Here is a 19295-nt window from a genome sequence, read left to right on the forward strand (position 1 = left end):
GTGGCCATGGGCCTTCAGCAGGGTATAAAGGAGGCAATGGACCCAGAAGACTTCCAAACCCAAGAATTTCACTCTCTTGGAAACCCACCCAGATCCTCCCCTTTCTGACACCATGGTCAACTCCTGTTGTGGCTCCGTGTGCTCTGACCAGGGCTGCGGCCAAGACCTCTGCCAGGAGACCTGCTGCCGCCCCAGCTGCTGTGAGACCACCTGCTGCAGGACCACCTGCTGCCGCCCCAGCTGCTGTGTATCCAGCTGCTGCAGGCCCCAGTGCTGCCAGTCTGTGTGCTGCCAACCCACTTGCTCCCGCCCCAGCTGCTGTCAGACCACCTGTTGCAGGACCACCTGCTACCGCCCCAGCTGTTGTGTGTCCAGCTGCTGCAGGCCCCAGTGCTGCCAGTCTGTGTGCTGCCAACCCACCTGCTGTCGCCCCAGCTGCTGTGAGACGACCTGCGGCCGCCCTAGGTGCTGCATCTCCAGCTGCTGTCGCCCCAGCTGCTGTGTGTCCAGCTGCTGCAGACCCCAGTGCTGCCAGTCTGTGTGCTGCCAGCCCACCTGCTGCCGCCCCAGCTGCAACATCTCCAGCTGCTGCCACCCCTCTTGCTGTGAATCCAGCTGCTGCCGCCCCTGCTGCTGCCTGCGTCCAGTCTGTGGCCGAGTCTCCTGCCACACCACTTGCTATCGCCCAATCTGTGTCATCTCCAGCTGCCCCCGCCCCTTGTGCTGTGCCTCCTCTTGCTGCTGAGCCCACTGCCCTGGCTCATCTCCCCCTTCACCACTGGCCCACAGATGTAGACCCTTCTACTGTTCTGACCATTAGGACACATGAAGTGGGGTTGATGTCATTCAATAGGATGGACCTCATGTTTCCAATGAGCCCATCACCATTTCACTGACTCTTTGAGAACATTCTGATTCATTTTAAACTCCCTCCCTTGCTTTCTTTTTCTTCCGGTGGTGGCATCAAATGTGAATTAATTTGTAATCCACTAGCTAAGAAATTATCCCAATCCTCTAATTTCCTCATTTTCTTTATCACTTTGAGGTACAGATTCTTCTTCTCAGTGAGGTAGACATTATCTGGAGGACCAGTTTTGTCACTGAGGTTGCACCCTCAGATCCAGCCACCCAGTTATATTCTGTGTTTCTCCTAGTGTGAATTTCTTATGCTTTGTTGCATCTCTGCTTTCTAATAAACATTTCTGCACGTAAGAATTCATTGGTATCATTCTCTATTGCTTTCATAATTATTTTACTGATTCCCTGACAATTTTATTTTACACAAAGACACTGGAAAAGCAACCCATGTTGAAATCACTTTGAAGATACATGCTATATCGAATATAGATAATTTAAGGTATTGGAATAGAAGTGCTGTGTGTATATGTGTGTGTGTGTGTGTGTGTGTGTGCACATGTGTCTTAATAGCCTAAATTAAGACAGGTTTAATTCATACCTTAGCTCTTGAAACACATTTTATCTTCAACACATTATATCTCATAATACTATCATCCCTATTTTGACAAAAAAGATAAAACCAAATTTCTGAAAATTAGACACCAATGAAAGAAGGGAATTCTTCTATAAAGAATTTCATGTACTGAATTCATTTCACTCAATAAACAACATTTTGGAATTTATAATCAAAAAGTGGGCTTTATTTCCCAGTGAGTTCTGCTGAGACAAAAGAGCATATTGAGCTGTATTTCATCTGGATAGCATGGTATATTGCTGACTGTGGTCTCTACGGGTTTACATTATAATTTAAACAACTCCACACTTAACATTTTAATATATATAAACCCAGAAAGGCTGAAAATTTCAAGGCTCACTTTTCTTTTTAAGAATTATTTTATTGGAATTAGTTCAGTCTTGAGTAGGTCGCAGCTGGGGTGCATATCCTAATTAGAATCTCCAAGAGAGGTGCCTTCATTTGAATCTGAAAGAATATAGTAAGTGATTATAACTTGGCATTCTAGTAGGAGCACCTGCTCTTGATGTTTTTACTTTTATTTGACTATTATCAGCTCTGAAATGGCCTTAAGCTATTGAGCCAATCAAGTTTAAGATGATTTGTTCAGGTATCATTGATAAGCTTCATATTTTTTCAGATGCCTTAAGAAAAATGTTGCCCAGATCTTAATCATAGAGTTATGATGCCTTCTTAAACATGAGGCAGGATAAATAAGGTTAGGAGGCTGTGAAAGGAAAATAAATATTGGGGCCCCCAAATCACTAAGCTAAAGGGAAAAGGCAAACGGGGAACCGCTTAGGACAAACCTGCCTCTCATTCTATTCAAAGTCACCCCTCTGCTCACTAAGATAAATGCATATCTGATTGCCTCCTTGGGAAAGGCTAATCAGAAACTCAAAAGAAAGCAAGCATTTGTCTCTTATATACCTATGATCTGGAAGCCCCCTCCCAGCTTCGAGTTGTCCCGCCTTTGCTTCGAGTTGTCTTGCCTTTTCTGGACCAAATCCGTGTTCATCTTACATATGTTGATTGGTGTCTCATGTCTCCCTAAAATGTATAAAACAAAAGTGTTATCTGACCACCTTATACACATGTCATCAGGACTTCCTGAGGCTATGTCACTGGAGCATCCTGAACCTTGGCAAAATAAACTTTCTCAATTAACTGAGACCTGTCTCAGATTTTCTGGGTTATCATTTTGGTAATTGTGAAAGGATTCTGAGTGGAGATGCACCTGACCTTTGACAAATATCCTGTTGGTGCCTGGTAATAGCATGAGCTAACTTTATGGCTCAAACCAATAGGACAATTTGCTGAGGTCTGGGAGCACCCTCCCCAAAGAATCCCTGATCTCCCAAAATTTGGTGAAGAACTAAAGTTCATTTTGTTGTACAACTGCCCCACCTTTTTTTGTTTTTGGAGTTTTACTTGCTTACTTGCCTCCCTTATAAGGAAGGCAAGATTTACTTTTACTTCCTTTACAAGGAAGGCGAGATTTCCTGCTTCCACGATGATGAAAGGCATGTAGAGTTTGAGGTCACTCCCAGCAGGGAAGACCAGTTTGAGTTTTCTTCCTGCTTCTAGGGTGGTAGAAAGCAGCCTTCAGCCTGAGACCCATCCCTAGGTAAGTAGCTGAACTGGGGCTTTGTCTGGGCTAAAGTTTAACAACAAGCTGGTCTTAATTTCTCCTTATCATTAGAGTGCTTGGTGATCCTATTGTTGGAGTTTTTTGTTGTTTGTTTTGGTCTTTCTCCCATCAGACTTGACCAACCCTACCTGACTTGGTCAAATCCAAGTGAGAATTCAAAATTATGGGTAACAAAACCTCTCTAATTTGGCTCTAATTTAGCCTAATTTGGCTAAAATTCCTTGCAGCTGCAAAAGAAGAAAACAAACAAACAAAAAGAATAAAAAACCCATGCACTTGGTTTCTGTGTTTGCTTCCTGTCTTAAAAAATGAACGTTCTTTTGTTTACTTTTCTTCCACCATATACTTCCTTCCCCCTTTGCTATCTGCAGTACCAAAAAATCTAGAGAAGGCTTCTAATGACTTGAACTCTCTTAAAGAATTCAGAACAAAGGTTGCCACTCACCCTTTTTGGGGTGTTTTGTTTTCTTTGTGGAGTTTCAAGAGTCATGGGTAGATTCTTCTTAAGTCTAAACCTCTGTTTTCCTGTATTGTATGACCTGACCTCTTTGGCTTTGACCTTGTTGTATGTAGTGGTAGATGAGAGCTACAAAGTTAAGGGGCGGCTGAGCATGGTTTACAAAAAGTGGTCTTGGCTGTTGTTTTGTTTTCCTTCTAGGAAGTTGTTTAAGGGTCCTAATTCTAGTTCAGAGGTGCATTCTAAAGGGTCTTCTCTGTTGCTTTTTCTCCCCAAATTAAGCTCGATTCAGCTTGTCTGTGTGCATTTGCAGGAGGAACTGAACTGTTGTTTTCAGTGGTGACCCACTGTGGAGTTCTGCCCACAAGCAGCACATATTGATCCACCACAGAAAACCTCTAGGCCTCAGCTCAGTTCCTCTTTTTAAGAAGAAAATTGGGAAACAAATAATCTAAGAATGAGGAGAAAACAAGGAGAATGACCCCCTTTCGAGCACTCCATAAGTTTTATGGCACCTGTACTTGCCAGAGTTTATGTAAAATGGAAGTAATATGGTCTTCGTGCACATTTACATTAAGAAGAAAGAGCCCATGTAAATTAGTTCAACCATTGTGGAAGACAGTATGGCGATTCCTCAAGAATCTAGAACCAGAAATACCATTTGACCCAGCAATCCCATTACTTGGGATATACCCAAAGGAATATAAATCATTCTACTATAAAGACACATGCACATGTATGTTTATTGCAACACTATTTACAATAGCAAAGACATGGAACCAACCCAAATGCCCATCAATGATAGACTAGATAAAGAAAATGTGGTACATATACACCATGGAATACCATGCAGCCACAAAACACAATGAGATCATGTCCTTTGCAGGGACATGGGTGAAGCTGGAAGCCATCATCCTGAGCAAACTAGTGCAGAAACAGAAAACCAAATACCACATGTTCTCACTCATAAATGGGAGTTGAATATTGAGAACACATGGACACAGAGAGGGGAGCAACACACATCAGGGGCTGTAGGGGGGTGGGGAGTGAGGGGAGGGAACTTAGAGGATGGGTCAATAGGTATAGCAAACCACCATGGCACACGTATACCTATGTAACAAACCTGCACGTTCTGCTGCACATGTATCCCCCTTCTTTTTTAGAAGAGAGAAAGAAAGAAAGAAGGAAGGAAAAAAGAAGGAAGGAAGGAAGGAATGAAAGAAAGAAGGAAAGAAGGAAGGAAAGAAAGAAAGAAAGAAAGAAAGAAAGAAAGAAAGAAAGGAGAGAAAGAAGCCTTAAGGTTGACCTGCAAACTAGAGTTCCTAAGTTCTCTTTTTTCTCTATTTTCTTTTCTGCCTGCTTTAAATCTGCTGCTATTTTTCTATTAAGATAAAAACCACTGTCTGGATACAACAGGCTTTTTGTTTGCAAGCTGGTGAATTTGTATTTATCTCGTGGCTAAAGTTCTGAAGTAAAAGCTATAGGATTTCTCTGTGTGTGTGTGTGTGTGCGTGTGTGTGTGTGTGTGTGTGTGTGTGTGTGTGTGTATCTATTTAAAAGGCCTTTATAATTTTTATAATTTTATGTTTAATTGGCAATTAAATCCATTTTAATTTCCCTCTAGCACCACCAGACTTTTTCTCTCTGTACCTTATGATATAATTTTGCTATTTGATTTTTGCCTGAGTTGTTTCCTTTAACATGCAAATTTAAGGCTATTTAGCTGACAACTCCCTAGGGCAGTAAAACAGGTTATTAAGAACTTGAAAGCCTAAGATAGGGGAAAAAAGCTCCTTAAGTGTCTATACGATGTACTTCTATCAGCATGCCTACTATGTCTATATATTTATGTGTTGTGTACACAGTATCTCACTACTGAAAATATATAAAAGAGTTCTAATTAATTGGCTTAAGATAAAAAGCACTTGAATCAAATACTTTATCAGGAAAAAAGACTAGTTGAATGCTTTCTCAAGTTTATGTAACTTAAGTAAAATCTTTAATAAATAAGCTAGCTTTAAAATTATTGGTAAAGTAATATTAGACATGTCTTAAGAATTGCCAGCATGCATTTTTGTTTGCATTTATTAATCAAGCAATTTCATGCTTATCCCTGTCAAATACTATAAGGTGTCAAAATTTGCCATGGGGTTACAAAACTGTAATAGAATGATCTTTGCTTGTATAATCTTTAATAAACAAGACATTGATACTGGTTTAATAAAAATAGCCACATCTTGAATTTAGTAAGATTACTGTAACTTCTAATCTTGTGGTTTTGGTGGTCTAGTCCACAGACAGTAAGATTTATTTTGGGAATGAACTGTTATAATCTTTGTTTCAAAGGTAAACTATAAACTATGTTCCTCTCAACGTCTGTTCAGCCTGTGCCCACGACTGAACAAGAACAGTTTGGAGGTTAGAAGCAAGGTAGAGTCAATTAGGTCAGATCTTTTTCACTGTCTAAGTTATAATTTTGCAATGGCAGTTCCATAACTTTAAATGATGACTATTGCAGTTTTCATAAATAATCTAGGTAAACAATTCCTTTTTAAAAAGGTGAACAATTGTTGTCTAATTCAATGCTTATTTAAAGGTTATGTATAAGACAAGTTAAAAGGAACCAGGAAATCAGAGAGATGTAAAGAAAGGTATAAAAATAAAGAGGATAAAGAGGGTTCTTTTTGGTAAGGAAGCTTAAAGAGAAATAATTTCATATGAGAAAGAATCTTGTATGGTAAATTTAGACCTAAAATAAAATGACTGATTGTTTAAGAAAGATGGATGTTCAAAGCAAACCAGAAAGTCCAAGCATATCATGAACAGTCTGTATAAGTCATAATAAGAGGATTAAAAAAAAAACACCAACAAACTTTTATATGATCAAGTTGTCTATAATTAAAGGGAAATTATAATAGTTTTCCTGAAGATTGGGCTTCATGTAAAAAAAAAAAAAAGCACTGATAAACGAAATAGTTAGAGTGATGAAATTTTCTTAAGGGATTGATTTACTCTTAATAAATTATAAGAGATTTTAATTTTTTTAACCCAAAGTTCAACTATTAACTCGCTGTTTTCTCTCCCCTTCAACTCGTTTTCAGCTCATATAAGTTATTTTTCTTAAGTTCTGTTTGTTGTGGCCTGATGCTAACAATGTTTTCTAAAAGTCTAAAGAAAATGTTTTCTTCCAAAGTAATATTGTGTGCAGTGTAGAAGGTCTTTTCTTTTGCCTTTGGGTTATTGACCTAAGAGATTTTGTGGTTTATTGAAACAATCCTATGCTGTTATTATTAATTTTTGATTTGCTTAGGAAAAAGAATCTGAGATAATTTTTTTAAATTAAGGTTATTACATCCATGTATATTTCTGTAGGTGCTTTGAAAGTACCTGTGACATTGAGTTACAGGTCTTTGATTCCTGGGTCTACAAAGGACACCAAGATCTGCTAAATCTTAAACACTGACAGCAATTAAAACCTCATCTTCAGGCCTGGTAGAAGATGCCAATCGAAATAAACTGCATTCCTGAGACATAAGGCCAGAAGTCAAAGCTATTCAACTCCTCAAGGCTCAGGAACTACCACAGAAGAGGTAGGCATGTGAGATTGTAAGGGCTGATTTTGAGAGACAAAATAAGTTCAGTTTCTCTGCAAGTTAATAATTGATGTCAAAGGCACACTGATGCAATACCAGCATACGGGCCCCTGTGTCAGATAAACAAGGTTTTCTGGAAGTGTTAACCGACCCCTTAATAAAGGTTATAAAGGTTAAAAAAGGCTTATGGAAGCTATATCTTATGGTCAATATTAAAATTTTATAGATTGTTTATAAAATTTTGAAAAACAAATTTAATTGGCTTTATGCTGTTTTATTTGGGCTTAATGTTTGAAAAATTGACTTATTTTATGATGACCTGTCATATCAAGTATTTTAAACTTTTGATATTTGGCAAACTTTCCAGAATCAAATTACAAGTTATGTATTTTTCTGACCTAATTTATCCTTTAAGATACTAGTTTCCCTCAAGTCCAAAAATGAAATAATTGACTTATTTGGTATAAAAATTATATAGGAAGCATTGTCAAATATAAAATGGTGTTTGCTTTTCTTTCGGCTGTATTTGTACAAAAATGTTATTGGTATGTGCACCAAAATTATGGGAAACTCCTGTAGTTCTGATATGACCTGGTGTACATTATCAGTAATGATTATAATTGTTATATTAAATTATTGTGTGCCACGGTGGTAACAAATTTTCTTCTCAATTGTGTCTTCGACTATGGCTGCCCTAAAACTTTTTGTCATCCATGGACAATTGTTGTCTTGTTTTAGTCCTCTTTAGAAGATGGTTTTATAATCAGATATAAAAGTTTAACGTGTTCTTGAAGGCAAGTTTCTAATAACTTTGGAGATTGTGACATCAGAATGGAGGAAAAGCTTTCAGAACTCATGGAGACCTGAAATGTTCATGAATATCAAGCAGAACAGGAATTAACTGCATGAACTGACCTAATAGAAGAGCAAAGTAATCTTTTTGACTTTTTGCTTAAAATGTTGCTGATCCTTGTTTTCTTTTCTTCAGTCAAGGAAACTTTTATTTGAGCTGTTGTCAGCTTTTAACAAGTTAGTATACTCCTGTGAAAAATATTTGGAACATATTTGTTTCTCTCTACCTGATTTTCCCCATAACTGGAAACCATCTGTGAGTATTCTTAACTTATGGCAATACAGTTATTTGCATAAGTGCAATAAGAATCTGTTTTCATTTGTAACAGGACACAATTGGAGAAATTGGTCATTTTACCAAGGCTTTGACTGGAATGGTGTGCTCTCTTTTAAGGAATCAAACTTGACTTATGGAGCCAATAAAAGCCCCTTGGGAGAACTGCCCTCATACCTTACCTACACAGTCCCTGTACAGGGTTCCTGACCTGTGGTAAGTAAAGCATGTCACTTTCTAACAGTTCCAGGAGCCCCAAGTTTATCTTGGAACCTCAAGAGGAGAGGAATTCATCCAACTCATAGGTATTTGATGGTACAAATCCATGGCTAGGCTCAGCTTTCCAAAAGTCTTATCCGAAATTCCTTCTATGGAACAAAGTTCTGATAGGGACAGGGGGCTGAGAAATTCTAGGCAGAAAAGGGTAGGTCCCTGACAAAACCCCACCTTCAAGCTGAAAAGCCTTAAACCACGGCCCAAAGTGAGAACTTACATCCCTATTTTCCTGCTTGAAAGTTGCCTTTTTCTAAACCACTCATGGCCCCATCCTTTCCCATCCTGTGCCTATGAAGATGCCAGACTGAGCTGGCAGAGGCAAGAAGCAACTGGACGTTGGGGACTACAGCTGGACGTCAGAGAGAAGCAGCTTGATTGCAGAGGGACAGCTTGATGGCGTAACCTTGGAGAAGAATCCGGCTGGATACAGCCTAACTTTGGGGAAGATTACCCACCCACCCCATCCTTTTTCAGCTCCCCTTCCTGCTAAGAGCCACTTTCATTAGCAACAAAATCCCCCATATTTACCATCCTTTGATTGGTTCGTGTGACCTCACTTTTCCTGGACACAAGACAAGAGCTTGTGAGCCAAGAGAGCAGATACAAAAGGCTGTCACACTGGCCCTCTGCCCTTGCTGGTGGAGGGCAGCTGCCTCACGCAAAAAGGCAGAGGGCTCACTGAGCTGTTAACACTTAAGCCATCCATGGAAGGCAGAGTTAAAAGAGCACTGTAACATGTACTCTGGGGCTATGGGGGTGGCAGGCACCCTCACCTAGATGCTGCTGTGGGGCCCACATAGAGTTTGCTCCTGCCGGTGGCCAAAAGCACTCACTCTGGCTCCTGCACCTATTCACCTGCATGCTTCCTCCCACAAGCAGGGGACTGCAGCAGGTCCCAGCGAGTGAAGTTTGACCTCACCGTGATGCAGTGCCTATTCCAGCACACATGCACTCCAGTTCCTGCCTCATTTGCTTGCATGCTCCCTCCTGCAAGGAGTTGAGAGTGGCAGGCTGAATAAACGAGGCACCCCTGTCACAAGTCCCACAAAGGGGTCAGGGAAACATTCTGCTTCACTTCCATCAAAGCCAATTTAAAAGCTTATGCAAAAAAAATTATTACTATGGCTGTGCTGTATACAAATAGTCAGGTCAAGTATAATAAAGAAAATCAGCCCTGCCATGATTTGTCTTTAGTAAAAATGGGAAACAGGAGAGAGAAGAATTATGTTTCAAAAAATGATAGTACACCTGTTGTTAGATTCTAGTCTTGCCTAATGTTTTTCCATTTTCATTATTTTCTACAGTTTGGACTGAATTCTAATTTTTCTTGGGTACAAGCCTTCAAAAGATTGTTTTCAGTTTTTTTTTCTTCTTCTTTCCCCCATTTTTCCTAATTTGGAGTCACTGAAAACTCATCTGTGCTTTTGTAAAGCCCTGCGAACTGAAGCTAGAGAATTTAAACTTCAGAAGAAAATATCAGCAACCTGTTGACATACATAAGCCACTTTCATACCTGCCTACTGATGTATGGACTTCAGAGTAATGTGGCCCATATTGATTTTCCAGGATTGTTCTTTTGTTTATTTTTGTTTTTCTCCCTTCCTCCCCCTATTTTCTCTTCATAGGACATGAAACTTCACAACCTGCTAAAAATGAACTTTCCTAATAACTCAGGAATTATCTGTCTAGGAATAAACAATCCTAGCCATGAGATATCAGATGAAACTTGATACCAAAGACTGACTTTCTTCTAAAATGCTTTCTCAAAAAGATTTTTAGGAAGAAAAGAGGGGAAATGTGAAAGGAAAATAAACCTGGGGGCCCTGAAATCACTAAGGTAAAAGGGAAAGTCAAGCTGGGAACTGCTTAGGGCAAACCTGCTTCCCATTCTATTCCTAGTCACCCCTCTGCTCACTGAGTTCAATGCATATCTGATTGCCTCCTTTGGAAAGGCTAATCAGAAACTCTAAAGAAAGCAACCATTTGTCTCTTATCTACCTATGACCTGGAAGCCCCTCCCCGCTTAGAGTTGTCCCGCCTTTTCCGGACCGAACCACTGTTCATCTTACATATGTTGATTGATGTCTCATGTCTCTCTAAAATGTATAAAACCAAGCTGTTCTCTGACCACTTTGGGCACATGTCTTCAGAACCTCCTGAGGCTGTGTCACAGGTGTACATCCCCGACCTTGGCAAAATAAACTTTCTAAATTAACTGAGACCTGTCTCAGATTTTGGGGGTTCACAAGGCCATACTGACTTGTCCCCTGTGTGAAGCCCAGCAGGAGCCTTTCACAGCAGGTTCTTTTCACTTGAAGCTTTGTGCATCAGCGCCTAACTCTTTTGCAAGATAAGAGGTCCTACGGAATACCAGCAGACCCACCAGAGGGTTACAAGTTCCTGATACCTAGTACAACCTGGGAAAGAGAGCAAAAGCCCTTTAATCCTGATGTAGCTTTCCCAATCTCTAGCCAATTTGCACCAAAAGCCCAAGAAACTCTTAACTGCAAATTCCTTCCTGGGGTGGGGTGTGTGGGAGGGTGGGCAGGGACTTCTCTGGGGTCCTGCATGCACAGCTAGGCTCAAGGTTCAGCTTATAGTAACCTTTTCCTCATTTTAATAGTAAAAACAACCGCAACAAGAAAAACACCCCTATGTGGAGATTTCATATGCTAATGATACATGCGATGGGTGTTAGACCACGTGGATCCTGAGCACATGTGCCAACCGCAGGTCTGCCTTTGCACACTTGACCTCACCAGTATTTTATGATTATGTATGTATAGCTCCCATAAAAGGAATTCCTCTTACAGCACTAGCTGCTGTCTCTCCCACTGAGCAGCCCACTCTTCCTCTCAAAGGGTACTTTTGCTTTGCAACAAACTTCTTCACTTACTCTTACTTTGGATTTGCTCTCAAATTCTTTTGCACAGCAAATTAAAGAAACTGAACTGATCGACAACAAAATAACAAAATTCCCTTATAACATTTGGAGTCTGCCTTAACTGATTTGAATCAAGATGGAATGCAGTAGGATGAGATGTGCCTTTTAAATTTGACACAGGAGAGTGAAGAGTATTACCATGATATCATAAGTTCTAAAATCATGGATGAACTTACAAACAACAATACTGGGGCTTTACCTATCCCAAATCATTCCACACATCAAATTGAAACAATGAAAAGCTTCTATTTTATTTTAGTTTGTCTGTGACATTACTAGGGCTTTACCTATCCCAAACCATTCCATATATCAAATTGAAACAATCAAAAGCTTCTATTTTATTTTAGTTTATGTGTGACACTGGAGCAGTTTGGCACTATGAATTCATACCTGAAGTCTTACTTTGGAATCATGCTTTGAGAATCCCCTTCTACTGCATTCCCACCTCACCCCCACGAATCAGTAAACTCAGTGAAAATTATCACAAAAAATGCAAAAAACAATAAAAGATTTCTAAATGAAAAGTTTAATACAATATATTTTGTGAACAAAATAAAGATAAAGTACTAACAAAATAGAAAAATTCTGGCAAACTTGAACAAACAGAGACAAAGACAGAACAGGGAGAAAGCAGCAGAGCATGGGAGGGGCAGCCTCCTACCTTTCCAAGAGAAAAGAATGACTGAAAGGCTGACAGACAATATGTTTGAAAGGTAGATAATGTGTACCTCATTGGGAAGGATAACCTATAGGCTCAAAATGATTTTAAAAAATGAGGAATTTAGAGGATTGGAATAATTTCTTAGCTAGTGGATTACAAATTATTTCATATTTGGTGCCATGACTGGAAGAAAAAGAAAGCAAGGGAGGGAGTTTAAAATGAACCAGAATGTTCTCACAGATTCAGTGGGATGGTGATGGGCTCATTGGAAACATGAAGTCCACCCTGCTGAATGACATCAATCCCACTCCATGTGTCCTAATAGTCAGCACAGAAGAATGGTCTACAACTGTGGGCCTGCGGTGAAGGGAGAGATGAGCCAGGGCAGTGGGCTCAGCAGCAAAAGGAGGCACAGCACATGGGGCGGGGGCAGGTGGAGATGACACAGGTTGGGCGATAGCAAGTGGTGTGGCAGGAGACTCGGCCACAGACTGGACGCAGGCAGCAGCAGGGGCGGCAGCAGCTGGATTCACAGCAAGAGGGGTGGCAGCTGCTGGAGATGCAGCAGCTGGGGCGGCAGCAGGTGGGCTGGCAGCACACAGCCTGGCAGCACTGGGGCCTGCAGCAGCTGGACACACAGCAGCTGGGGCGGTAGCAGGTGGTCCTGCAGCAGGTGGTCTGACAGCAGCTGGGGCGGCAGCAGGTCTCCTGGCAGAGGTCTTGGCCACAGCCTTGGTCAGAGCACACGGAGCCACAACAGGAGTTGACCATGGTGTCACAGGGTGAAGGATCTAGTTGGGTTTCTAGGAGAGTGAAGTTCTTGAGTTTGGAAGTCTCCTGGGCCTGTAGCCCCTTTATACCCTCCTGAAGGCCCGTTGCCACCACGTCATTATTTCCTTGTTATTATTTACTTACTGGAAAAATTAATCATGTAATCACATAATTGTGTGTTTCCAGTTAAATACTCCACAACAGAGCAAATAACCCATTTCATTTTCCTGCTGTGCTCCTGTGTTTCCACTGGAAATGCTTGTCATATTTCTTCATTAGTGGGAGGTCACCTTTGTCCCTGGTCTATGCAGTGTCTTTTACAAAGCACCGGTCACAGGACTCTCTGACATTTTGTTTTTAAATGTGACTCTCCCTCCTACCTGTAGATTGCTGTCTGCAAATCATGGGGGACGAATTTTATAATGTGAATGTATCTTTTGTTGTCAAATAATGTCCTGGTCAGGTGAAATGTTGGGAAGGAAGAGAAGGAAGGACTCATTTGGGGAAGGACGTCCCATCTGCAATGAGGATGACTTTGATCCCGTGTGTGCATCTCGGATGGTGGGGCAGATGGTCAGATCCCAACAAGTTCTAAACTCTGTCAGATCTTATTCCACAGCCTCCAGCGAAAGTACTTACCCATGACTAACTGCCTTTAAAGGGTAAAAACACATTTTGCTGTATGTCTTACAATATATGCATTATGAGTAGGAAGTTTTGATTTATCTTTTTTTTTTTTTGACAGATTCTCGATCTGTCGCCAGGCTGGAGTACAGTGGCATGATCTCTGCTCACTGCAACCTCCACCTCCTGGGTTCAAGAGATTCTTCTGCCTCAGCCTCCCGAGTAGCTGGGACTACAGATTTGCACCACCACACCCAGCTTACTTTTGTATTTTTAGTAGAGACAGGGTTTCACCATGTTGGCCAAGATGGTCTCAATCTCTTGACCCCGTGATCCACCTGCCTTGGCTTCCCAAAGTGTTGGGATTGCAGGCATGAGCCACTGCACCCAGCCTGATTAATCTTTGATCATCAAAATTGCATGATGGATTTTTCATTTACAAAAGCATTTGTTATATATGAAGAATATTTAGAATTATTAAGCTTTCAATAACATGCATCCAAGACATTCTATTGGGTACTCTGGGTGTAGAACAGATAAACCCTCATCTTTTTCTTGCAGATACTGTCATAAGACACATGGATAGCAAACAGAGTTTGGCAGAAATGAAAAGAATTACAATTATTTTCATTAAACAACTAAAATAAAAAATGTTAGTATGTGGATAAGTTCCATACACCCTCAGGGTATGTATATTACTTGTGAAGTATTGACTATGTAGCAGGCATTGTACCAAATATCTTACATTTGTTTCATTTTCACTCTTTAATACAACCTTATGAACTAGTTTATATTCTTATTAGTCTTTTAGGGGAATACTCAAAAGAAGCATTAAAAAGTTAAAACAAACAAACAAAAACTTGTCCAAGGTTAAAGAGAAAGTAAGCCTAATATGTCTTAGTGTAGCCAAGAAAGCCATAAAGAATAAAATTTGCTAAGCTTGCTGAAACTGCTTCATCTTCTTGGAATGTTTCATCTTTTTTTGTCCACTCTGCAAACTCCTACTCATGTGTCAAGACCCAGTTAAAATAGTTCCTCCTCAATAGTATCTTTCCTGATAAGCTACCCCATTCATGTATCATGATTTCCTGCCTTGTGCTCATAATTTGATACGTTCTACTGTATCATAGTCATTTACTTCTGTCATTCCACCACGTGCAATGCAAATACCCTGAAGGCATGGGCTATGACATTTATTCTTGTTACCATGATACTCAGCACAGAGAACACTGGTGGTAAGTGTTTGTTGAGTGAAGGAAGGCTTTTTTGATGACATAGAGGCATGTAAGGTCCTTTAAAAAATGTGTATATCTTTTGACTTCTGGATAAAAGAGAGGAAATCATTCCAAACAAAGAGATCATAATTTCATTTCAGGAAGACTAAACTCATTTATGTGATAGGTAACATGTCACTTGATAAATAACATATGTGGAAAGTTGTGGAAGTTAAGATTCAATTTATAGAAGGAGACTTGTTTATAGATAACCAGGAATTCAGTGTTGAACATGCATGCCTATATTCACACAGTAAAAAGACAGGAAGGAAGTAAACGCCAAATGGTAGCACTAGTTCTCCTTCACCTCCTGCTTCCTTGTTTTACTCTTGTTGATTGAAATAACTATTATTTTCTGTTTGATATCAGTCAGTCAAAAATGTTTGCTGATCATCTGTTGTCTTAGCTTAAATTCTACCCAATGCAAACCTTGAGAAAAAGACCTTGGTGCACACAATTTATTTGGGGGATGATCCCAGGAAGCACAAGTGAGGAAATGGTGAAAGTAAGACAGGAAAGGTAGAAAATCCTAACAGTGTTTGTGTTAATGGTAGGACCCCCACTGTGGGCAGGTGGGGACGAACCATGGGGACAAGCCTGAGGCTGGAGGCACTTGGCCACCATGATTGCACACCCGTAAAATCCTGGAGAGTCAGCTGGGTATTAGTATGAATCATGAGATCAGATAAGATATGAACTTATACTAATCTATAGACTTTTTATACACTAGCAATAATTCTCTCTAAAATTTAATGGAGAAAAATCACACCCTGGGGCCTGTCGTGGGGCGGGGGGAGGGAGGAGGGATAGCATTAGGAGAAATACCTAATGTAAATGACGAGTTAATGGGTGCAGCACACCAACATGGCATATGTATACATATGTAACAAACCTGCACGTTGTGCACTTGTACCCTAGAACTTAAAGTATAATTTAAAAAAAGAAGCATGTATTCATAATTCTCAAGAGTAAATAGAAAAATATGTAAATAAATCTGCCAAGCCTATGTGAAGGAAAATGTTAACATTTCCTGAAGGACATAAAATAATGTTTGAATAAATGTCAGAACAAGAGATGTGCAACAAAAGCCAAGTTTTCAAATAAATACATGCATGTGTTACGCATGCATTTAATGAGGATGTATCTCAATTTGTAACATTAGGTATTGAATGGGATTGGCAAAGACCATGATGGGAAACTTACTTTTGGTCACATTGTCACATTCTTTTGTATTGTCTAAATGTTTAAAGAGCATTTATTTGTGTATAAATGATCTAAACATCCTTAGAAAATAATAAATGTGATTTATATAAAATTCATAATTTTTTTCTACAGATTCTGTTAAACATATTTTCTGCTATTATGTTTACATTCTTATTTCTTTCAGAAACTAAAATATTAAAAGTACATTTCAGTCATTTTAGCTCTCAAATTAGCTATCATGAGTTTCAAATTGTTTTGGGGGACAGGCTGGGCTCCCCAGGAAGCAGACACTGAGATGGAGAGCAACATGCAAGAGGTTTATTGAAGCATGCTCTTGGGATTAACACTGGGGAAAGGAAGGGAGGGGAGGGGAGGGGAGGGGAGGGGAGGGGAGGGGAGGGGAGTGGAGGGGAGGGAAGAGAAGGGAAAGGGAGGGAAGGGAAGGGAAGGGAAGGGAAGGGAAGGGAAGGGAAGGGAAGGGAAGGGAAGGGGAAGGGAAGGGAAGTGAGAGAAAGGTCAAGTTTGACACTGGGATAAATCAAACTGCAGGGCAATCTCAGTGGAAGTCTCAGATGAACCTATAGGGAGTTCTGGAGATGAGATGACCCATTAGAGGCATCCCTAGTTGGGGAGAAATGTGGGTCTTTATAGTTGCATCCTAAAAAGAGGGCACAACTTTGGACAAAAAGAAAAAAAATCAGTCTCCAGCATACCTATGAGTTTTCACCAGGCCTGCTTCCTTCATTTCATCACCTGCCTGACCGTGGAGGTGGCCCTCTCTACATGGCAGCATGAACTCCCCATTGAAACTCCGCCAGTCAGAATGAAGCAGATCCACTGTGTTTGTGCTGAGGATTCATTACACATGACTCAGTAGAAAATACACAGACTTTGCTAAACCACCTATTAGCTGCTTTTACTGGAAAAAAAAAGAAATTGAAAGACAGCGTTTTAAAAGATCACAGCTCTGTGCACAATAGTAAAGACATGGAATCAGTCTAGGTGCCCATCAACAGTGCATTGGATAAAGAACATGTGACATTTTCACACCGTGGAGTACTACACAGCCATAAAAAAAGAACGAAATTATGTCCTTTGCAGCAACATGGATGTGGCTGGAGGACATTATCTTAAGCAAATTATTCCAGGAACAGAAAACCAAATATTGCATGTTGTCACTTACAACTGGGAGCTAAACATTGGGTTCACATGGACACAAAGATGAGAACAATTAGGGGCTCCAAAAAGGGGGAGAGAGGGAGAGACGAAGGGCTAAAAATGACCCACTGCTCAGTACCTGGTGACAGAATCATTTATACCCCAAACCTCAGCATCACACAACATGTAACAAATACGAATATGTACGCTTTGATTCTAAAATGAAAGTTGAAATTATTTTTTAAAAGATAATGAGTTGTGATCAATCTTTCAAAATGTTTCCCCTGTTGTTATATTCATGGATATTTCATGACTTCAGCTTCACTCTTTTTGTCTAAAAACTACAAAATGACTAATTGATTTGCCTAAGCCTGAAAAGACTTTTCTAGAAAAAAACTAGGCAGTGATCGATGTCAGTTGACCTCTGTTAGAAGGTTGACTAATCTGTGCTGTGAGCCCTACAGGTGTAGTTAAATGTAATCACCCAGGACCCAAATGTAAAACCCTTTTTAAAAAGAGAATAAGAATCGTATTCAATTTTCAGTGCCAATAGAATAGAGGTTTATTTTGGTACATGGAAATAACAAGGTACAAAAATGTTTGCAGAAGACTTTAAGAGAGAGACTTCACTGGACTTCAAGGTTGGAGGCATTAAGATCTGTGGCCCTACAAATGATGGAGGCAATCTTCAAATTCCTTAGGCATGATGAATAAATGTCTTGAAGTCAAAGAGGTGGGAGGATGTTGGAGGACAATTTGTCAATTTATTAGGAGATTGTCAATGAATTCCTTTGGAAGGCAGGGAGTTTGGACAAAAGGTAGAATGCAAATACAGAATTTCTAAGGATGAGGTTTGCTTATGGGACCCAGATCAATTCTCTTGAACAGTCGCATGTTTGCAATGAGAGCCTTCATCTGTAGGAAAGGACGTAATAAGGAAGTGGTGTGTTCACAGCAGAGATTTAGCAGCAAGAGGAGGCACAGCACAAGGGGCGGGGGCAGGTGGAGATGACACAGGTTGGGCGATAGCAAGTGGTGTGGCAGGAGACTCGGCCACAGACTGGACGCAGGCAGCAGCAGGGGCGGCAGCAGCTGGATTCACAGCAAGAGGGGTGGCAGCTGCTGGAGATGCAGCAGCTGGGGTGGCAGCAGGTGGGCTGGCAGCACACAGACTGGCAGCACTGGGGCTTGCAGCAGGTGGGCTGGCAGCACACAGACTGGCAGCACTGGGGCCTGCAGCAGCTGGACACACAGCAGCTGGGGCGGCAGCAGGTGGGCTGGCAGCACACAGACTGGCAGCACTGGGGTCTGCAGCAGCTGGACACACTGCAGCTGGGGCGGCAGCAGGTAGTCCTGCAGCAGGTGGTCTGACAGCAGCTGGGGCGGCAGCAGGTGGGCTGGCAGCACACAGACTGGCAGCACTGGGGTCTGCAGCAGCTGGACACGCAGCAGCTGGGGCGGCAGCAGGTGGTCCTGCAGCAGGTGGTCTGACAGCAGCTGGGGCGGCAGCAGGTGGGGCGGCAGCAGGTGGGCTGGCAGCACACAGACTGGCAGCACTGCGGTCTGCAGCAGCTGGACACACAGCAGCTGGGGCGGCAGCAGGTGGTCCTGCAGCAGGTGGTCTGGCAGCAGCTGGGGCAGCAGCAGTTCTCCAGGCCACAGCCCTGGTCAGAGCACACAGAGCCACAACAGGAGTTGACCATGGTGTCAGAAGGTGAAGGTTCTCGGTGGGTTTCCAGGAGAGTGAGTGTTCTGAGTTTGATCTCTCCTTGTTCTCTCTTTTGCTTTTTATACCCTGCTGAGAACTACTATGACCATGTGAATAATCTTGTGGTTTGCACATTACTAATAGAGAATCAGTTGTTTTTTAGTAAATTAGATAGTTGTGCTTATCTGGTAAATATTTCCATAAATAGAAAAGGCAACATTCCCTTTTCCTGTTGTATTCTGAGCTATCCAATTTGGTTAAGCCAAGTGAATCAGCTCTCATTCTCCTTCCTTCATCTGATGTGTCTTCTGATGTGTAGACCCATTACATGACATTGTTTGATTGGATTTCATAAGTTAATTCTTTATTTATTTGACT

General features: G+C 41.1%; 3 protein-coding genes across 13 annotated transcripts; 1 reads left to right on the forward strand and 2 right to left on the reverse strand.

Moving 5' to 3' along the window:
* The first annotated feature begins 77 nt into the window (after window positions 1-77).
* On the forward strand, window positions 78-1215 carry LOC129017895 (keratin-associated protein 4-9). Its single transcript, XM_054458808.1, has one exon. The coding sequence runs from the start codon at window positions 113-115 to the stop codon at window positions 743-745; it is 633 nt and encodes a 210-aa protein (XP_054314783.1). The 5' UTR covers window positions 78-112; the 3' UTR covers window positions 746-1215.
* Window positions 1216-12572: 11357 nt separating this feature from the next.
* Window positions 12573-12950, reverse strand: LOC129017896 (keratin-associated protein 4-7-like). The gene has a single exon (XM_054458809.1). The coding sequence runs from the start codon at window positions 12948-12950 to the stop codon at window positions 12573-12575; it is 378 nt and encodes a 125-aa protein (XP_054314784.1).
* Window positions 12951-17786: 4836 nt separating this feature from the next.
* LOC129017350 (keratin-associated protein 4-12) lies at window positions 17787-18942 on the reverse strand. Of its 11 annotated transcripts, none has more exons than XM_054457816.1 (3): window positions 18752-18942; window positions 18424-18706; window positions 17787-18366 (listed from the first exon to the last, which is right to left on the reverse strand). In XM_054457816.1, the coding sequence occupies exons 1-3, from the start codon at window positions 18910-18912 to the stop codon at window positions 18172-18174; spliced, it is 639 nt and encodes a 212-aa protein (XP_054313791.1). In that variant the 5' UTR covers window positions 18913-18942; the 3' UTR covers window positions 17787-18171. The 11 variants fall into 11 exon arrangements, with proteins under 11 accessions (XP_054313791.1, XP_054313796.1, XP_054313797.1 ...); XM_054457821.1 differs by having other exon boundaries at window positions 17787-18328; window positions 18437-18682; window positions 18743-18942; XM_054457822.1 differs by having other exon boundaries at window positions 17787-18301; window positions 18392-18466; window positions 18632-18942.
* Between the last annotated feature and the right edge of the window lie 353 nt (window positions 18943-19295).

This window comes from Pongo pygmaeus, chromosome 19 (genome assembly GCF_028885625.2).
Source record: "Pongo pygmaeus isolate AG05252 chromosome 19, NHGRI_mPonPyg2-v2.0_pri, whole genome shotgun sequence".
In the NCBI taxonomy this organism is placed as follows: Eukaryota; Metazoa; Chordata; class Mammalia; order Primates; family Hominidae; genus Pongo; species Pongo pygmaeus.

Coding starts and splice junctions, on each gene's coding strand:
- LOC129017895 (XM_054458808.1), top strand. CDS start 113: ATGGTCAACTCCTGTTGTGGCTCCGTGTGCTCTGACCAGGGCTGCGGC.
- LOC129017350 (XM_054457810.1), bottom strand. CDS start 18,912: ATGGTCAACTCCTGTTGTGGCTCTGTGTGCTCTGACCAGGGCTGTGGC.
- LOC129017896 (XM_054458809.1), bottom strand. CDS start 12,950: ATGGTCAACTCCTGTTGTGGCTCCGTGTGCTCTGACCAAGGCTGTGGC.